At 39.4% G+C, this 22328-nt stretch overlaps 1 protein-coding gene across 1 annotated transcript in view; it reads left to right on the top strand.

Annotated features, from left to right (window-relative positions):
• Positions 1 to 21134, top strand: part of METTL25 (methyltransferase like 25) — a 278234-nt gene extending 257100 nt beyond the window's left edge. The window contains exons 13-14 of the mRNA XM_063447133.1: positions 2147 to 2218; positions 19688 to 21134. Of these exons, the coding sequence (XP_063303203.1) occupies positions 2147 to 2218; positions 19688 to 19777 (162 nt within the window). The 3' untranslated portion in view covers positions 19778 to 21134. The remainder of the gene's footprint in view (positions 1 to 2146; positions 2219 to 19687) is intronic.
• Positions 21135 to 22328: the final 1194 nt, after the last annotated feature.

Here is a 22328-nt window from a genome sequence, read left to right as displayed (position 1 = left end):
GCTGTGTCCAATATCATCGAAGACACAGTTTGTACGTCTTTTAAATGTCTGAGCCATATGTTATTCTATTTAGCTAATAACATTTTAGTTCTCGAAACACATACTTGTTTCCAACCAATTATTTTGTTCTTTCTCTGTAGATTTCTATACATAAAGATACAAATTAAATGCCTGCCATGAGTAGGGAAATGCAAGTCTCGCGTCTATTTTTCCAAAGAGCTGTGACTCATAGAAATCTGATTAAATCTCTATTTTGCTGGTCAGCTGCGGGAAATGACTGATCTGTTCATCCGGTCCGGTCTCTACAAATTAGAAAAAAGCTAACAGAATCTGCAAAAATTAAATTAGTGAATATTGCCAATAGAGAATAAATGTCCTCTGTTACTATATTTTAATGATGTTAACTGTGAGGACCGTTGCTTTCATTGAAAAATTCACAGAAGAAGTTTGTACTTGGCTACAATGAATCTTCAAAGAGACCCCTTAAAGAGATATCTACTTAAAAAACAAACAAACAAAAAAAGCATTTAATTGCCTAGATTTCTTGAGCTGTTTCCCTGACTCATTTATTCACAGTAACATTTACATTTAGCATGGCTGTACAGAAGTAATATTCTTTTAATTATGCCATTACTATACTTGGCTCAGCCATTTAAATGCCAGACCATGTCTATGATGTTTCAGTTGCCAATCCCAAAGGATGCATATAGCAAAATCATGTTCCTCCATTCATACCGGAATAATATAAAGGGGCCGCGGTCTTTGATGTTAAAGTGAATCTATAATTCATTATTTTTTTAAAAAAATATTAATCTGTGTTGCTTTATTTATTCTCTTTAATGTAAATTATTTTAAAATAGGAATTTGTTGCAGGCTATTTCTTTTTCTTTTTTTTTTTTTTTTTTTTAGCATTCTTAAGGGCATTCTTAAAAGAACCGTAATAATATATTCTTCCTGAAGATTTTTTTTTTTCCCCATGGGCTGTCATTCTCCTACATTTTTGATCTGAGAGTGGCTGAAAGATCCATGATCTCCCCATGCTGTAGATTCCACAAGCATATGTTCAAAGTGTATCCTATACGAATGAATATAAGCTGTTGATCTATGTGCAATAGAGCTGTGGAGTGAGTACATCCTATGTTTTCCAATTGGGAGTCATTGTGGATTCACTGGGGCCCTCTAGTAAAGCTACATTTTCAGTGAAGAGGACTAATTAGGAGAAGAGCATGCTTTTCACACGTTTTCTAGGATACAAATATATTTCAAATTTACCAAACTACTTCCTACCATTTAAATCAGATTTGGAAATAAGCAATCTATTTAACATGTTACTTTGAATCTTGTACCTGTAAAATAATTCACCGTTATGTTTACAGCTTAGTGAAATAAACACAGTTGTGGTCAGAGACATCACCGTTTCAATAATCATTGATTTGTTCCAAGAATTGCAAAATTATTATCTATCTCTTTAAGACAGATAGAAGGGCACTTGCCATTAAACTTACTGTCATTGACATTATCAAGCTCCGCTGATGACTTTAACTCAAGATATAATAATATAACCCACAGGGAGTTGCTTTTTTTGAATGCTAGACTAAACATTTTGTCTTCACGGTACAAGAAAGTCATACATTGTACCAGATATGGGAATAATTATTATTTATAAGCAGTGTATTCAATTCTACTAGCTGTAAAACAATATTGGGCAAAATGAAACCCATATTAGACAGTGTTACTACTATATAATGGATGTGGCACGACTTCCAATAACATTTATTGGATTATTACTATAATTCAAAAATCTAGTCACAACAGAGTCCAGCTGTATGGCAAACGGCTATAACCAAATATAATGGCTTTGATATACTGTGTAAAAACTTTAACAGAAAACCCACTGCTGTGTTTGTTCCCTGAAAGAATTCCTCCAATTTAAGATATTGATAGTTTTTATTTTTTTTGTAAATGCTTTACTTATACATTTTCTGGACGCATTTTTCCTCAATAATGACATGCATCTCAGCCAAGCACGGCCATTTTCTTTCCAAAGTAATATACTCTCTATGGATCATTTTCCATAGAAATATCTTACGAAAGTTTAGAATTTGCCTTTCAAACTCTTTTAATGCCTAATCAATCTTTCTTTCAGCTGAAAGTCTCCCTGGCTCCGTGTATCGAGGCCTTGATCTTGCTGGACCGACTATGTTATCTTAAAGAGCAGGTATGTTTGCTTTCTTTGATTCAACAGATGGCAGGTTCTCCTCGTCAGATGACATCATTCGCACTTGCTGAGGAAGGAACGTTTCATTTTTGGGTGGCGCACTGGGTTGTGTTCATCATTTTGAAGAGAGAAGCAAAATCACAGCTTTTTAGTGTGCATTCCCAACATATGCCCGACAGATGTTATTAGTTATGGCAAAGTTACAACTATAATGTTATTTTAATTGAAAGCTAATTGGTAGGCTCCAGGCATCGCGCTTAGACAGACGATGTTCAGATACAGTTTGATCGATCGCAGATAAGAACGTTTGAGATATTGATCAATCCATTTCTTCTCAATTATTCAGTGAAACCAGAATGTGCAAATATAAAAATATGCAACATTTAATGGATACAATGGCATTAAAGGAACGCTCCATTGAAAACATTGTATTTCTTTCGTTTAGTAGGTATAACCCCAATGACAACATGCATGCATTTATTTCATCTTACAATGTCCTCTTACAATCTCTTGTCTGCAACCTTTGTAAGAACTAATCTTCTTATTGAGAAGCCTCTGTGCTGGAGCCGCACATGCAAACATGATCGCAGCTTTGTAATGTCCCTTAGTACTGTGGCGTAAATGAAAGAGGAAGAAACCCTCCTTGGGCTGTTTGATTGACAGCCAGGGAGGCATTCCTATCCCTGGTTATAAAAGTGCTAATTTCTATAAAAATCTGCAATTTTAGAAACTGTCACAAATGCGACAGGCTCCAGCTATATAATGATTATTGTGTGCGTGGAATGTTCCTTTACGTTTTCATAAGCTCTAAGTAAATCCCTAAAAATTGTAATGCACCTGGTGAATTAGTTAATGGAAATATACTGGATATTTCTGACAAAAAATTGATTGTTCTATACCTAAATGTATTATTATTTTATTATTTAATAACATTATTTGTTCCCTCCATGCTATATACAGCTTGGAGGCTGCAGATGATACAGTAATAATGAGACTTCCTGGCATGGTTTCTATATTATAACACATCATGGTGCATGCTATTTCATCAGTGCGACTAAGGTGCTGGTCCATTACACTGTCTTTTCTCACCTTGACTACTGTAATCTGCTTCTCAGTGGTCTTACGTGCTCCCAACGTGCGCCGTTACAGTCCATAATGAATACGGCGGCTAAGCTCATCTTCCTGTCCGCACGCACCGCCCACGCCTCACCCTTCTGTCAGTCCTTACATTGCCTTCCTATAAGATATAGAGCTCAATTTAAAATTCTGGTTCTTGCTTTCAAATCTCTACATAATGCTGCTCCCACCTCTCTCTCCTCCCTTATACACAAGTATGTCCCGTCTAGGCCCTTACGATCTGCTGAAGACTTACGTTTATCTTCTGTCCGTACTCCCACCTCGGATGCACGCCTTCAAGACTTCTCAAGGGCTGCACCGTTCCTGTGGAACTCACTTCCCTCCTCCGTTAAAGGGAGCTGCTGGGGCCCAATTTATACAACATACAAAATACCGCATACAAGATCCAGCTCATTTCAAGTCTCACAGAATGTAATAGTTTTATTTTATTTTTTTAAACTCCTCATCTAGGCAAAAATAATGGGGGTCCGGTGATGTGTAATTACGCAGTGAGCTATTTGTTTTATTCTTTATTGATGTTTAATTAAACAATGTTGCAAATCTGCAATTTCCCTTTTATAGTCCTGTATATTATGTGTAAAATAGAATCTCATTGTCAGCTATCCAATGCCAATATATATATATGGTCATAATGATTTTTAATTAAAATACAATCAACAAACACCCAAATGTCCCCTAAATATCCAACTAACACTCTTTGGACCAATTTTGTAACACTGATATAACAATTAGGAATCCTTCATTGTCAGCATTGGATAGCTGACAATGAGAATGTATTTTCTACACGTAAAAGAACAAACACATGTCTGTTCTTTTACATGTATGCGTTGTTGAAGATGGAATTAGAGACACCTCTTGCATTGATATAATTGTCATCTTTGTATATTTCATTTGTATTATAAACTTGTTAGCCATTCATATCCATGAGTTGTAACGATACGGCATGTTTGGTATATAATATCATTATATAACAGACTGTTGCCATTGCAAAATTACATTATTTTGACATTTTGCAGTTATTTTATGTGACCAGTGCACTTGCATTCCAGCCACTGGCAGTTTTGCCTATGGAAATCTGCTAGTTGCTTTGAAGTTCACATACCATTGTGCTTGCTGGTAGACCTCTTTTATAGCTGACAGATGCTGCTAATTGGCAACCAGCCTAATGTAACTCATTGGTGCAACTCCGTTTGTGATTGTGATTTTGTTGCTTTTAATTTAAGCTCGTGTTGCATGTGATGCTCTTTTTGTTTTATCCACATTCCTGTACACTTTTTGTTTGCTAACTGTGGAGATAATTGGAGCTAAGGTGCAAGATGATTTTGCAGTTTCTACACAACTCCTTCATATTTTAAAATAATCAGTATGGTTTCATTGCACCATGTATTCTTGTGTCTTTGATGTTTGGAGTGCCCCTTTAACGTCAGGCTGTCTTTGATGGGATTCTTTAAATCACATTTCCATTCAGTGAGTTCTGGAAAAGCTTTTTATGCTAGAAAATATATATCAAAAGATGCATTTACTGGAAAACGCATGTGTTGAAAAATATTTATTGAGCTAGAAAAGTCAGGAGATAAATTATACCATAAAGTGGTTTTGCTGGGGAGCTAATGTAATGGAGTGTGTTGCAACAGGCAATCACATTACGATGGCAGTAGCATTTCAACTTCAAAAAAGACATATATTTAAGCTCAGGGAAATATATTTTCCTGAACAAGAAGATACAATCTGAGATTAGGAATAGCGTACCTCACAACATTGGGAGATACAAAACTAGTATGGTGGTGGGTGAGCCTTTAGTGTACTAAATGTGGGACACCATGGAACAAACCCAGGACAGCAGAGCATTACTCAGAAATCTGGACTGTTCCACCAACCCTGGAACTTTTAAGAGGCATGGGATAAAATCAAAGAAAGCTTTATACTTACTGGCATTTTCATTTCCTGGCCATTTCCCACAGCACCATCACTAATGTGTTAAATTCCTCCACTAAACTTACATGACAGGAAGTAGATAGATTGTAATTTGAATAAATATCCTCCTCTTAAGGTAGTAGTCAGTCTAGTTACAAAGTCCAATCATTGAAGGGGTAAGCTGGGTGCTTGATACTGCTGTGGGAATGAAGATTCTAGTAAGTATGGTAAGAACTTTCTGTTTTCCAGGACCAACTACAGAGAGCATCACTAATAAGGATTACCAAAGCTAAAGAAGGGAGGGAGACCATGTCACTAAATAATTTCATTTGAGGATCAAAAGTGTGAACCTGCAGACAGTACGCTAGTTCCAAATAGGGCATCCTTAGAATTGTGTACCAGCTCTACTAATTGCCTCTTTAGAGACATTGGCCAAAGCCGCCCAAGATGTTGTCATAGTCCTGGTGGAGTGAGGACGGATGAAGAGGGGAACTTCCAGTCCATGGAGAGCCAACTTCTAATAGTAGAGACTGACGCTGCTTCACTTTTTTTTTTTTTACAAATATTGAAGTACAAATAACCTGTCAGATTCTCTCCAAGGGTCAGTCTTTGCAATATAGAACAATAGAGCCCTGCATATATCCAAAGTATGGATTTTTTGCTCCTCTGGAGATTGAAGATTTTGAATTAAGACTGGTAGTATGATCTCCTGTTGCTAGTGGAATGATGTCACTTTTTTAGGGAGGAAACCTGGAAAAGATTTAAAAATCACCTGGTCTGGAAAAAACACATTATGCGGAGTGTTACACGAGAGAACCTTATCTTCAGAAGCCCACTTGGCTGAAGTGATTGCTAACAAAAAGAGTGTCATTAAGGTTAGCATCATTGGTGAAGCCTTATCGGAAGGTTCAAATGAAGCCAAAATAAAGCATTTCAGAACTGAAGGTTAATCCCAGAGAGAAGTTATGGTCTTAACAGAAAGGCAAATTTTTAAGGATGCCAGCAGAAATCTTTTCACCACATGGTCCATTGCTCATCTCTCATTGGTAAGTGCTGAAATGGCAGACATCTGGACTTGTAAGGAATTGTGGCTAAGGCCCTTATTGAAGCCAGTAGATCTGGTCACATAGGATTCTGGAAGGATCTATTTACTATTTGATCTATTTAGCCTGTAGTCCTGTAATAAAAAACATCCAAGCTCCTGTGATAAGTCTTGGAATGTGTGCCCATCGGACAAACCAAAATTTTGGGAAAAGAGGCTTAAGCAAGCCTGCCAGCTAAGGGATAAGTGGTATATAGGCATAGTTGTAGTACATCAAGGCTCCAACGGATGACATCTTGAGTTGGAATGAGGCTTTGAGAGTACTTAATGTCCCTGGTTTAGCTTGTTCTGCTTAATAGGTCATTTGGTAAGCCCTTCAGGGCTGGGAGACAAAGCCCAGAGACTGCCATGAAAATTCATGGTTGGTAAGCCACAAAATAGAAATGTATTTCATTAAACGAAAAGCCTGCAGCATGAGTGGAATAAAGAGAGAGACAGACTATAATCTTATTTATTCAAATTAGAGTATTTCTACTTCCTGTCCTGTACACTGAGTGGGAGAATCTAACCTATTAATGATGCTGCTATGGTTGGCCAGGAAATTATTATTTTATTATTATTTTATATAAGAATACACTTTATTACAAAAATAGTAGTGAATGCGTGGCAGAGATTAGAGCAGTGGAAAGAAACCTTCTGTACTTCAGATGTTTTGCACTATATCTCCCATTATGCTTTCCCAGCATTATAGCCTGTTCCCTAGGATTATGGAATTCTAATGCAATTATGGAATTCTATTTTATTATTATTATTATTTTGCTGACAAATTTTTGATTTTTACAGTTTGGGCAGTATTTCGCTTTGATCTTTAAAAAAGATGTTTGCAATTTTTTTTTTTAATTAAATCCACTTGAGTGAACAGTTCCATTTTTTCCACTATAAACATTTTAACAGTTACATTGTGTCAGATGAAATACCTTCCCTTCAAATCCCTACTTGGAATCAGACTTTTGCTATAACTGTTCAATTTTGCTCAGAATGGTATTTTTACACAAAGCAGTTTTGAAATATGCAGATAATTATGTATTTTCCAGGCTGCCAGCTTACTATAAATCAGAATTCTGTGTGATTTCCAAAAGCTGAGATGAGCCCTAGTCCATGCTGCACGGATTTACTCTCACAGATCCAAACAGTTCTTTGACCCAGAGTTAGTATTTGTACGGTGCATAAGACAACGTATTGTTGTTCTCTGGCAAAGATTGCATTAAACTGTATTTCAGGTCCTTTGATGTTGACATATTGCAGACATTCTGTTTTCTACAAAGCGCTTCTTGATTAGCAATGCAAAACATTTTAAATTATTTATCGCTATTTACTGCTAAAGGGATTTACTGCCCAATTGCTGTAATGTACAATGAAAATATATATTTTTAGAAACGTAGAAATTCCTTGGTATTTGTCTTTTCCCAGTGATACTCTTTTCAACCAGGATACGGCTGAGTTCTCAGAGCCAATGCTAGTGCTCCAACAGCTGTCGCAGAGAAATTCATGACATGCTAGTAGATTCCATTCACTTATAGCAATCTTTATTAATTGTATTTCAGTGACGAGACCTCAGAATGATTCATTCCTGTATGGTGATTGGTTGGCATGACAGAAGTTTAAATTTGTAGGACATATGGAAAAAATTCTGTGAAAGTTTTAGTGAAGAGCGGATCCTCTCCAGTATACAAAGAACCAAACAAATCTATACCACGTCAAAAGAGTGGGAGTATAGATCAAAAAGGGGGTAGCACACAAACTACCGAAAATACAGAAAATACAACCTGTATATAACAGGGAATGATCTTGGAGGAATCTAAAGAATAAAACAAATCACACAATAGTGAAAGTAAGCAGAGAAAAAGTGACTCAATCCCGGAGGTAGAGAACTTACAAGAGCCACTGATGGTCTGCGCTTATCTCCCCTTTCTTGCGGGGTGTCTTAGGAAGGTGCTTGCCTCTCTTTGAAAGAATCTTGCAAAATAAGTAAGGATGCTCTCGATGTGCCAGACCCTCAAAGGGGAAAACCCCATTTAGAGCAGTACTGTTAAAAGAAATTACAATTTATTGCACTGATTGCACTTACATTCAAACTGCAGTCAGCCAGCATATCTCTACTAGCAAGTGGAACTGTGTGGAAAAGTCCATAAACAACAGCAACAAGTGGAAAAGCAGTCAGATGGCAGCAGAAAGGAATATGCATAAAATGAAAAATAAATAAAAACTGGAAAACAAACGTACAGATCCTCTCCAGGCCTAGTTGTAATTTCTTACAAATTAATTAAATTTAATCAGGACCGGATACTTTGTTTAATATTCATAATTAATATAACTGTTTTTTAAGCCATGTAAACAATAGTAACCTCTTCTGCTCATAATGTTATAAATGTTTCCTCCATAAACCCAGAGTATCTAGTATCTGAATTACCGGAATGCTTAAAACAAGTCTGCATTATGTATTTATTTTGAAAGCATATCATATCCAGTTTAATATGGGTTTACATAGTGATCTCCCTGATCAGCAGCTATGATTGATAAATAACAGTTACACATGGCTAGTATAAGGTGGAGGATTCCTTAAGGAACATTTTTTTTTACTTATCTCGCTGGAGAGAAGTAAGATCAATTTTCTTTTAGGTACTGGCTGGGGTGTTTTTGTTATATTTCACATACATCATTGTTTAAAGAATTGACTCCATGGAATAAGATGGATGAGATTAATAAAACATTTTGAAAACAGACTACAATTTCCCCACAAAAAAGACTAACAAATAAATAGAAACACTTGAAAGTAACGCCTTGTGTATTTTTCATTTAGCGTTGCACACTTCCACAAAATTATAGTGATAAAACATAGACAATTTTTTTTTAATTATTCAGTTTGATCTTTTTTGATATATAGATAGATAGACATATATAAAAAAAAAAAAAAGAGAAACTATTTTCTTGCAACTACCCAGTACTTTGAGTTTCTAAATGTTTATAGTCTATTTCATCTACTTATAGTTTTTGCAATTGTATCTGGGGTATAAATCCTCTCACAATTTGCAATGTAACACTTTTCCTTAAAGGAACACTATAGGGTCAGGAACACAAACATGTATTTCTGACATTATAGTGTTAAAACCACTATCTACCCCCTCTGGCCCCGTTTGCCCAACTATATATAGTAACATCTTACTTGTATTCAAGTCTGCAGCTGCTGCCTCTGCCCCTGATCTGCCTGCTGTCTGAAGTGATGGTCTGAGCCATTCACAATGCTTCCCCATAGGATTGGCTATGACTGTCAAGGAGGCAGATCAAGGGCAAAGCCAGCACAGGTCAAACACATCCCTAGCCAATCAGCATCTCATCATAGAGATGCAATGCATCTCTATGAGGAAAGTTCAGTGTCTGAATGGGGATGGTGAACACACTGAATGGCAGTGCTGCACAATGTGCAGCACTGCCCCATGAAGCACCTCTAGCAGCCATCTGAGGATTAACCTGTGAAGGTATCTCTAGGCTGTAATGTAAACACTGTCTTTTCACTGAAAAGACAGTGTTTACTGCAAAAAGCCTGAAGGTAATGATTCTACTCACCAGAACAAATACAATAAGCTGTAGTTGTTCTGGTGACTATAGTGTCCCTTTATATTATATTTACTTACTCAAAAATTAATAAAACACAAGTTAATATTTATCTGTATTGTAGTCAAGTCTGTTATACACCCCGTTTTAATGGAAACTTATCTATAAAAGACATGCACAATGCAGGGGCGGAATGGTCTCAATCTTAATCAGTAGAGCATCCGTCTTTCATAAGCAGAACCCTTTTAGAAGGCAGTTTCGCACCTTCAAAAGTGACAGTCACGGCATTCAAAAGTGACAGTGTTGACAATGAAAGGGATGAGCTACAGAGATTTGATTTATGTTGATTTCTGAACTAGAGTTTTGCATTTGCAAGCTCTTGACTTTCATAAAGAATGTCTAAAGCTATTTAGGTTAAATTAGATCAATGTTCCATATTCAGTTTCTTCCATTTAGAGACAAATTAAAGGAATGGAACTATAATTGAATATTTTATAGCTTTTCAGAAAGTGTTTCTAACTGTTGAAATTGAAATGCATTCTAATTTCCATTTGTGTTTTGGAACACTCTCTGAAATAATATTACATGATTATATTTTCCTTTTTGTCTGTAGAATATTCATTTGCTAGCAACTGTTCCTGTTTGACCAGACTCAATCCTTGCTGCGATGTATGCTTTATGGCAAGGATCATTACCCACACCTATGGATATAAATGTGTAATATCTGTATCTATTGCTTTTACTCTACCAGAAATGGTGACAGATCAAAGAAATTACACACATATCTGTTGGCAGCCAATAGACAAACTACATGTTGTACATGCACATACAATTCAAGCCTTAAAGAGACCAGTGTTCAAGTTTATCTGCTAAACAGCTAGGGTGTTTACTACATTCAATGGATATTACAACTCACTAAAATATAGACGTTAACAGCAACAACAAACAAAGATGTTTATCAACCCCAGAAGTTCTCAACAAATCTTTAAAAACGACTTTCTGTTTTGAGATCTTAAAAGGACACTATAGTCACCAGACCAACTACAGCTTAATGTAGTTGTTCTGGTGAGTATAATCATTATATGCAGGCATTTACATGCAAGCACTGCCTTTTCAGAGAAAATGCAGTGTTTACATTGGCCATAGGGACACCTCCAAGAGGCCACTCCTCAGATGGCCACTGGAGTTGCTTCCTGACTCAGTGCTGCACAGTAATCAGCTCTGCCATTTAACGCCTCCACGCTCTGCATGGGGACGCTGAATTTTCCTCATAGAGATGCAAAAACGTGTGTTTGTTTGTTAGTGTCAGGTGTTTATCGTACATTTCCATCTGTCTTTAACCCCAATAAAAAATAACTTTTAATACCGTAAATATATAGATATTCAAAACCCTAACTAAAGGAAGTAAATTAATTAAATTGATATCGATATTAGGATAAATCCTACAGTAATAGTAAAGAAGAAAAAAAATAATAATAATGAAAAAAATAGATAAACGAATGACCGTTCTCTCGGCGGAAGTACTGAGAGACAAAGATTGTACAGTAGCAGAGGACCTGTCTTGTGTGGACGGAGGAGGGAAGTGCTCTTGGTTTCTATTGTCAGAACCAGGTTAATCAATAAAAGTGATACTCTTGACTGTATTTTGAAGTATGCCCCTTGTCATACCTCTTGTTCTGAATCTAGATGCTCTAATGGAGGATGTAGACGTATTTCGAAACTCGGATTCAGACCATTCTGTTTCCTCCTTGCTACAATATTGTTACTTTACATATTGTAACTTTCCAGCTTGAATGACATACACAGTCCACAGTTTTAGAGTGGACAGTCTCAGAATTTCTTTCTTTATCCCTATTAATATATTTTTTAATGATATTTTCTTTGTTTCGTTTATCTCATTTTTTAATTTTTTCATTATTTTTTTTTCTTCTTTACTATTACTGTAGGATTTAGATATCAATTTAATAAATTTTCTTCCTTTAGTTAGGGCTTTAAATATCTATATATTTATTAAAAGTCATGTTTTATTAGGGTTACTCCCTGTCCATAAGGGTTTACCCCTTACATGGTCTCTGTGTTCTTTTCTTTAAGCCCATTTTTAATATTTTGTTAAATTATACGTTGCATGTGAATTTTGGAGATGTCTTTGTAAACTGGCACTTTACAATATATGTTTTCTGAGAAACAGATATTCATATGAGCGTATATTTTTATTTATTTTTTGGTGGGGGGGGGAGGGGGGATCTTAGGTGAGTTCCCACACTTTTTTCCCCAAGGCTTGACTCCTTGGTTTGAGGTTATGGCTTGCTGCAAACAAGATGCATAGCCAGACACCATTTTCTGGCAGCGTTCCTGAGGAATCTTAGCCCATTGTTCATGAGCAATGGCCTTCGGTTCAGTAATAATCCTTGGTTTGCTCACTGCAACTGCCTTCTTCAAATTCCACCAGAGATTTTCCAGGGGGTTCAAGTCAGGTGACAGTGATGGCCACTGTAGAATTTTCCAGGACTTATTCTACAACTAAGCTTTGGTGGAATTTGAGGTATGCTAGGGAACGTTGTCTTGGCATCCAATGACGCCTAAGCTTTATCGCCCTCACAGACTGCATGACATTTTCTCCTTGGATTTCCTGATATGTCAATGAATTCCTTTTGCGTTCCACACATTGCAGGTTTCCAGTGCCAAAGGATGCATAACAGCCACCACCATGCTTAACTGTGCTTTTCAGCATACGCATCATTCTTCTTCCTCCATTTGTTTAATCGCTCTAACCTCTGTGGCTTATTTATAAGATTTTGAGCACATGGGAGCACATCTTGTGCTTTTGGGTCAGTAGTGGTGTATGTTATGGAGTTCTGGCATGAAAACCTTCTGCTTTTATTACTTGCCTTACTGTGCTCACTGAAACCTCAATGCCTGTTGCCACCAAGTCTTGCTGCAGGTCTTTTACGGACACTCGAGGGTTTTTCACAACCTCAGAAATCTGGTTGCAGCCATTGATAGCTTCCTTATTCGGCCCCATCCAGTTAGTGCAACTACTGTTCCTTCCACTTTGAACTTGTGAACTATGTTTCCAACGGCGTCTCTAGAAACATTCAGTGCCTTCACTATCTTTTTATATCTTGTTCCTTGTTTGTGAAAGGCGATGCATATTTGTGCTCTTGTAAGGTATTTTATTCAGGGGGTTGACTAATTTTGAGAATGGAGAAGTCATTATAAGTTGCATTTTCGGTTGAATTTGGAGCTTTTATTGTGTTGAGCTATTTCAATTGCTTTTGTTTGATTTGTTAATTGCAAACAGCTGAAAGTCTGTACATTTTGACAATAAACCTGGTTTTTAATGGGGGTTAAATAATTTTGATTAACTGTTTGATTTTTTCAATCCTTAATAAACATGAAGGTTAACCTCAAATTCTCCACCATTCCTCCTATTCCATATGCCTTAGTGTTAATATGTGTTTTAATATGATGGTTTCCCCCTTGGAAAAATAATTTCTAAAAATGGTGGTATGGTTGAGCCATTACTAAACCATTTTCCCAGTTAGGAAATGAGAATGCTCAGCCCACCCAAAGAATAATATATTTGGTGTGTCACAATGCTGGGGTGTCTCTATATTTGAATGGGATTAACAATGTGTGACTTTACTATACATGCACAAAAGGTACCTGGCATAACCATTAAAACTAAAATTAGAATGAATACTTATCTTGAAATATTCTGTTAGCAACTATCCTTTATTGTCAAGCATAGGTGTAAACCATAAGATCTACAACATATGCAACTCTACTGTTAGGTTGGGGTTGGTGTGGGTTTAGGTTTAGTGTAAGATAAGAGTTAATACAGGGTAAGAATGGTGTAGGTTTAACGTTAGGAGTGGGGTTCGAGAAGTGTAAGCATAGTTTCAACGTAAACTACCAAAAAATGTATTTAGATCCTAGATATGAGGCATTTATGCTTCAAGACTGATATGTGGATCTATGCAGAGTTATTGTTCTTTAGTTGAACTTGATGTGTTAATCTTATAAACAAAACTGTAAAAAAACTTTTTTTTTTCTCAATTTTTAACCTTTTATTCATATTTAGGACTTATGTAATATTGTTCGATAAGCATTTTAAATAACTTAATAATTTTGGCTAAACTGTTAAAATGATTTCATATTAAGAACAATGTTTAATTTTGTTATAATTTTATATTGTTTGATACATTGATACATATTATTATTTTTTTTTTTTTTTTTTTTTGCATAGTAACTTTTTTTATTTTTTTAAATTCTTTATTTTTGAGTGCATGTTACAACATAGCTTACTCTGCCACGACAGCGGTCGTAAGCTTGAACATTTCACATTATGATATAGTAGTGGCATATAATCATTGCACATTTTTATATTAAATTAACGGTCAATAATATGAAACTAACGACATTTAACATTTGTTGCTCGAGCCTAGTGTCATTGGTGGCTGATGTTGGGGTAGAGTGACAGCTTGATGCAGTTTGTGGGAGTAATTGTGAAGGCACAAGAGAGTCACAGTCGAATAGTCGGCTAGTGAAATTTAGTTGAGCCAGGCACTTTACAACTTTTGGTCAACCTGTCTGGTTGTCGTGGGGGTGGTAGTGCTTTACATGCTGACTTTTACAATATGCCAGAGGTTGGGTTTGGGCTTATGTAGTGAGCGTCGGGTCGGTCAGTACTCAGTTTGGGTTGGTGTATGCATGAGTAGTCGTGGTACGTTTTGTTGTTTCCTCGTGTGTCACCCCGAGGGCCACTTGACCAACGGGGAGGGGGGGGGGTTGTCTGAGTGTGTCCTGTTGTGTTGGCTGTGAGTGGTGGGAGCAGAGAGGCGACTATGTTAACGGCCTCCTGGTGCCATGGTCCGCAGATTAGCTGCGGTCACAGAAACAAGTGAAGGGCTATAAGCAGGTCAGGTCATGGTGCCAAGGGCTATGGCTAAACAAGGTGTAATGCAAAGTCCTAATAAAGACATTATGCAGCTTGTGTGTCCTTCAGGGTCCCCGAGCACCAGCCCCGTCAGTGGGTTCCAGCCTCGGTTGTCGCGGCACAAAGATTTTAGCCCGCTCCGGGTTCCAGTCGTGTGTAGGTCTTGTGGTCTTCTGGGGCGCCGCCTGTTGCATGATGTCCTGAGGTAGGCCCAACACTGGTAGCATGTTTCGGGCTTCTTGAAGGTCGCGGACCATGTGCTTGTTTTCACCCTGTATGATGAGAAGGGAACGGTCTGGGCGCCATCTATATGGTATATCCTTCTGTCTGAGGAGCATGGTAAAGGGCTTTAATGAGCCTCTCCAGGCCAATGTGTCGCCCGTTAGGTCCGGGAAGAAAGCTAATGGATGGCCTTCAAATGTGAGTTGCGCCCGATCCCTAGCCGCTGCCATGGTTGCGGCCTTGTCTTTTCGAAACTGGAAGCGGATTATGAGGTCGCGGGAGGCTGTCACTGGGGCTTTGGCTGGCTTTGGGATCCGGAATATACTTTCCAGTGGAATGGCCTTGGCTGCTTTTGGTGTGTGTAGGGCGGTGAGTAGCCTGCGCACGTAGTGGGGCAGCTCTTCGGTGCGCACATCATCCGGTATCCCCCGTACCTTAATGTTGGCAGCTCTGCGCCCGTCTTCCGCCGCGGTGAACCGCCGCTCAAGGGCAGTGGTCTTTTGTTTGAGGTGAGTAATCTCCGATTGCAGGGAGGTGATGTTTAGGTCGTGTGCTGCCGAGGTGACTTCCAGGGTGTCCAGCCTCGTGGTGATGCCTTGTAGCTCCGTGCGGAGCGCGGCTATGTCCCCTTGGAGTGTGGTTTGCAGGCCTGCCAGCTCGTTTTTTATTACCGCTGTTGTAATCGGTGCTCCATCAGGGTCCTGGGGTTTGGGCACGGCCACCGGTTGTCTCTGTGTTACTATCGGGTCCTCCTCCAGGGAGTATTCATCCGATAGGTCGGAGTAGTTGTCGGCGAAGGTCGCCATCTTGGGCCCTGAGGCTTCGAGGGCTTGTCTCCACATTGCCCCAATGTCATGGTTCTGGCTTGGCCGATCCGGCTTTGGTTTTTTGGATTTGCGACCCATATTCGTTCTGCACCCTTGTGCCGGTGGCTGTGACTATTTTAGGCGGTTTTGTCGGGCTGTAGCAACGTTTTTTGCAGTAGTTGCTCAGGAGCTCCGGCGCCATGCGACCTCTCTGCTTCGCAGTTAGACTCCGCCCTCCTACATATTATTTTTATATGCTATATTTTTTTTCTATTTTAATATTTAAGAATTATTTTTTTTTAAAATTTATCCAAAATATGAAATCATTTAAAAGCTTATCCAATAATATTGAGACCTTAATGTTGTCTTAGTTATACATATAGAATACCTTTTAAAATAGGTGGAACAAACACCTAATGTTTCCAAAAACTTTTTGACATGTGTTTATTTACAAATTTGGGCTAATAACTATTGAACACCAAGTTCTAGTAGTTAGATATCATACGTACTTGTTGCTGTCCCCCATTGTATATGCTTTTCTCCTCTAGTACTGCCCTCCCCCCAGCTTGTCTTTTTGTAACAGAATGTACTGCCAGACAGTATGAAACATCAAAGTAGATTTGTTACTTACCATTGGCGGATCCAGGGGGGGGGCAACGGGGCAATTGCCCCCCCCGAGATTCTCCCCTGCCGGCTAGTGCAGGGCTGACATTGCCCAAGTGCCAGCCCTGCATTGTGCCTGCAGACCGGGAGGGAGATCAGTGATCTCCCTCCCCGGTCCGCAGGCACATTACTGACAGCCGACCGGCAGGGGAGGGAGAGAGGACCCGGGAGCTGTTACCAGCAGCTCCTCCGGGTCCTCCTCTCGCGAGATTTGGAGCGTTGCCGCGGTTACCACGGCAACGCTCCAAATCTCGCGAGAGTGAACTCTAGCCCTGGAGCGCGGGCTAGAGTTCACTGGAACCACTGGACCACCAGGGATTCCCCACTGGGACCACCAGGGATCCAGAAATGTCCCCCCTCCTCCTCAATAAAGGTAAGAAGGGAGGGGGGACATAATATATTTTATTAAATACATTTTTTTTTTTTTTTTTTATTAAAAAGCCTCCCTTCCCTCCTCCCCTCCCCCATACACACTGCCCCCATACACACTGCCCAACATACACTGCCCCCATACACACTGCCCCCATACACACTGCCCCCATACACACTGCCCCAATACACACTGCCCCCATACACACTGCCCCCATACACACTGCCCCCATACACACTGCCCAACATACACACTGCCCAACATACACACTGCCCACACACTACACACACTGACCCCATACACACACTACACACACTGACCCCATACACACACTACACACACTGACCCCATACACACACTACACACACTGTCCCCATACACACACTACACACTACACACACTGTCCCCATACACACACTACACACACTGTCCCCATATACACACTGTCCCCATACACACACTGTCCCCATATACACACTGTCCCCATATACACACTGTCCCCATATACACACTGTCCCCATACACACACTGTCCCCATACACACACTGACCCCATACACACACTACACACACTGACCCCATACACACACTGACCCCATACACACACCATACACACACCATACACACACTACACACACTGACCCCATACACACACTGACCCCATACACACACTGACCCCATACACACACTGACCCCATACACACACTGACCCCATACACACACTGACCCCATACACACACTGACCCCATACACACACTGACCCCATACACACTGCCCAACATACACTGCCCCCATACACACTGCCCAACATACACACACTGACCCCATACACACACTGACCCCATGCACACACTGACCCCATGCACACACTACACACACTGACCCCATGCACACACTACACACACTGACCCCATACACACACTGACCCCATACACACACTGACCCCATACACACACTGACCCCATACACACACTACACACACTGACCCCATACACACACTGACCCCATACACACACTGACCCCATACACACACTACACACACTGACCCCATACACACACTACACACTACACACACTGTCCCCATACACACACACTACACACACTGTCCCCATACACACACTGTCCCCATACACACACTGTCCCCATACACACACTGTCCCCATACACACACTGTCCCCATACACACTACACACACGGACCCCATACACACACTGACCCCATACACACACTACACACATTGACCCCATACACACACTGACCCCATACACACACTGACCCCATACACACACTACACACACTGACCCCACACACACTGCCCCCATACATACACACACTGCCCCCATACACACAAACACTGCCCCCATACACACAAACACTGCCCCCATACACACAAACACTGCCCCCATACACACAAGCACTGCCCCCATACACACAAACACTGCCCCCATACACACACTGCCCCCATACACACACTGCCCCCATACACACACTGCCCCCATATACACACTGCCCCCATATACACACTGCCCCCATACACACACTGTCCCCATACACACACTGTCCCCATACACACACTGTCCCCATACACACACTGTCCCCATACACACACTGTCCCCATACACACACTGCCCCACAAACACTGCCCCATACACACACTGACCCACAAACACTGCCCCACATACAAACACTACACACACTGACCCCATACACACACTGCCCCCACAAACACTGCCTCCATACACACACTGCCCCACAAACACTGTCCCCATACAACACTGTCCCACAAACACTGTCCCCATACACACTGCCCCACAAACACTGCCCCATACACATACTGCCCCGCACACACTGCACACCTATACACACACAGTGCCCTACACACCCTGCTGCCCCCCCATACACACATTGCCCCAAACACACACACACGACCCCCCCATACACACAGTGCCCCCCATACACACACTGCCCCACACAGACATACAGTGCCCCCCCATACACACACTGCCCCACACAGACATACAGTGCCCCCTAACACACACACTGCCCCCTAACACACACACTGCCACCCTTACGCACTCACACTCACTTCACCGCTCACACACACACTGCACCTTTCACACACACTTCACCCCTAACACACACCACTTCTCCTATGCCCTATATCCCAGCAGACCCCAGGTAAGTTGTCAAACTGTTCTTAAACGGTATGACTACTTACTCCGGGGTGGGATCCTGGCACTACTGGCACCATAACTACTACACTGAGCTGTAGTGGTTATTGTGCTAGGATTATTTTTTTTAAATAATCTACAAGTGCCCCTCCCGAGATCAGGCTCTGGATCCGCCACTGTTACTTACACTGTCACATTCTACATATAACATGCATGCTCTGTTATATTATGCACATATATTTTTCTGGATTTATTACATAGCAATAAAACAGCTGTTAGATATATGTTAATTTGTTTTCTCTGGTACAGCAGGAATAATAATAGTTACTAAAAAAAAACAAAAAAACTGCATGTTCCTTCAAAAAATTGTACATTCTGCTGTGTCAAATTTTGCATTAACCGTATCCACAATCTTCTAATACAAAACTGATGGACGTTTGTCTTGAACATGATTTTAGTGTATTGCAAAGATCATACAATATTCCTGCCAGCACAGAGCTGGATGTGAATATGCAAGCAACACTTACTTTTTTTTAAAGAAACCAAGTTATGTTTCATTATTTCTAAATATATTTATTTTTTATTTTTTTGCAGGAGGGCCTTGGCTGGTCTGGAGTGGTGAGGTTGTTTGATCCAGTGAAGTCCCCAAGATGTTATGCAGTGATTTCTTTGAAACCGTTGTAATTTTGTGAAAAACATTTTTTTTCCTGTGCATATTTTGCTTTACATTACCTGAGAGGTCTGTTAGTGCTTCCATCATGAATGCCAAGTAATTTAAATTATAAATGTAAATTGTTTTTATTTTTTTTAGCTCTTTGGCTATTTTATAATAAATAAACACTCCAAGTAATATAACTATTACTGTGTGATATATTTGTTGTGGTGTCAGGAGTGTTCTGGCTCATCTTCCCCCAATCTATGTAGTCAAACAGTTTTTTGACTTTTTACCTGGGGTTCACGGGTGCTGCTCCTTGCCGGCCAGATATTCAGAAGCTCTCTGCCTGAGCTGAGCTCGCTCTGCACTGAAGGAGCTTCCTGTTCGCACACCTGAATGGATGGGAGAGGGAATGGTGCCTGGACCCCAGGTAAGAATTCAAACCATTAGAAAACTGCTTACATTTCTGGAGTGCCAGGGCACTTCTTTAAGCATAACCATTACAACACACTGTAGTAGTTATGGTGCTTGGTATGTTCCAATAAAAATGTAGTGGAAATTGGGCGATTCATTTTGATGCTGCTGTGCTGCCACTGATCAAGTTGTAAGGAACGTATTAAATCTGTACAGTGCTGATTGCAAATCGTGAACTAAGACATCAAGTGGTGTGCCTTGAAGGATTTGTACATACTCCAAAAAGGTGTAGGATGGCAGATTATGTTTTTTCCTTATACCAAAGCTCTTTGCACTGCTTGTGCTTGCATTCAAAACCTCGTAAACCAAATGCCTAGCTGGACCACTGATCTCTGTTTCATGTAAAGATGAATAAAGGTCCAGCTGATGTAGACCAATGTCTTTATTTTACTGTATGTGGGGAGCATCATTGTCATTGGTCAGCATTGTCTGTTAAATCAGAGTTTGGTGGTAAATACACCTCTCCAGAAAACAAACAAAAAAACAACACATTTCTCCGTTCTTCCCCATTGAATAATAGCATTTATATTACGTTATATTTTAAACTTCTGTTTTTAACTTTATGGAGACCATTTCTAATGATCTATCATGATTAGAGTTGTGAAAGGGCATCTTCTGGTTCTTCTCAATCTTCGTGGCATATTTCCAGATATCTTTTTATTGTATGATTGAGTAACTCTAAATCATGGCCTAAAGTATTGCAGAACCACCGACCATTATTAAACCATGATAGGACCAATATATGGGACTTTTTATTGAAGAAAAACATATTGCATGATCATGTCTATGTACTCTTATTTACTGGTATCTGTATTGGTTTTGTATATTTAGGTATTTAATGGGATGCAAGGGCATGTTTCATTGTATAATGAAAAATTAAACTGTGCCAATAAAATTATTTCCTAGAAAACATTGGTGGGCCTGTAATGTATTGCTTTGGACCACATAACTGGATCACGATGTGTATGTGCTTTACATATGTTTTCTGGCTATTTTCCCTGCAGTTATTATACTAATATAATTTAGTTTTGAGGTGATATTCTCTCATTTCACCAGAGGTTAATATGTGGGTATTGATTTAGCAGCCTTCCTCAGGAGTTAATCCTTTTTTAATATTGAATTCCACATTGGTCAGGTTAAACACCAAAGGGAAACCCATTTTACATTTTTAATGTGTAATATATTTTGGTACACTTTCCACCTCAGAAGGCGTTAAGCATATTTAAATAACATAAAATTTAATTATTTAAATTTTACAAAAATAAAACAAGTGTGTTTTTTTTGGTTTTTTTTTTTTTACAAATCACATATTTACATGGAAACAGTAACTAGTAATACTTTTTTTTGGCAAGTTCCCCGGTTACTAGATTTGTGTATTCAGTTTCAGCCAAATTGCAATTCATCCTACTTTAGACCAATCGGCGGCTTGGCAGAATTCTGTGTCTCTGAAGTGCCATGCGGACATATAGCCGAGAAATCAACTCACATGAGAGATGACCATATTTGTTTGCTTCGGGATTTAGAGTTCTACCTGTGGCACAAAAAAAAGGACATGATTGATGGCAAAAAGGATGATTGACAGCTAGACGTCAGCCACTTAGTGTTCGTTTTATTCACAGATCAAGTGAGCTATAGAGGGGAGAAAAGAAGGAGCAATAAAAAAAAAATGTACGGTATATGTATTTATATATTTTGTGTGAATAAAATGGAAGAAAAATGAACCTATCAGTGTATTGCATAATGTATATATACTTGTATTATATATATATATATATTTATATATTTTTGTTTGTTTTTTGTACCCCGATTTTTGCACTCTTTTTTTTATTTATCCAAATCATTTTCCCCAAATATTTTTAGTAGATGATATTCAGACAATTTAAATTGTCCAGTGGATGAGTGTCAGAGGTCCCGAACTCAATTTCATTTTCAGAATAAATGGTTGGACTAAACCATGCCCTATTATTACACTGTATTATAATCCATTATCATATCTCGGCCGTCTGGGATATCTATATGCTTAGCTGTTTAAAACATGTCCGCTTTGGTATGACCGCAGGAGCCTACAGAGGTTATTGTATGATTTTAAAAAAGCTTGTGCAGCAT

Source organism: Pelobates fuscus, chromosome 3, assembly GCF_036172605.1.
Source record: "Pelobates fuscus isolate aPelFus1 chromosome 3, aPelFus1.pri, whole genome shotgun sequence".
Classification (NCBI taxonomy): Eukaryota; Metazoa; Chordata; class Amphibia; order Anura; family Pelobatidae; genus Pelobates; species Pelobates fuscus.
The sequence above is the reverse complement of the archived record's forward strand: the minus strand, read 5'-3'. Positions and strand labels throughout refer to the sequence as shown.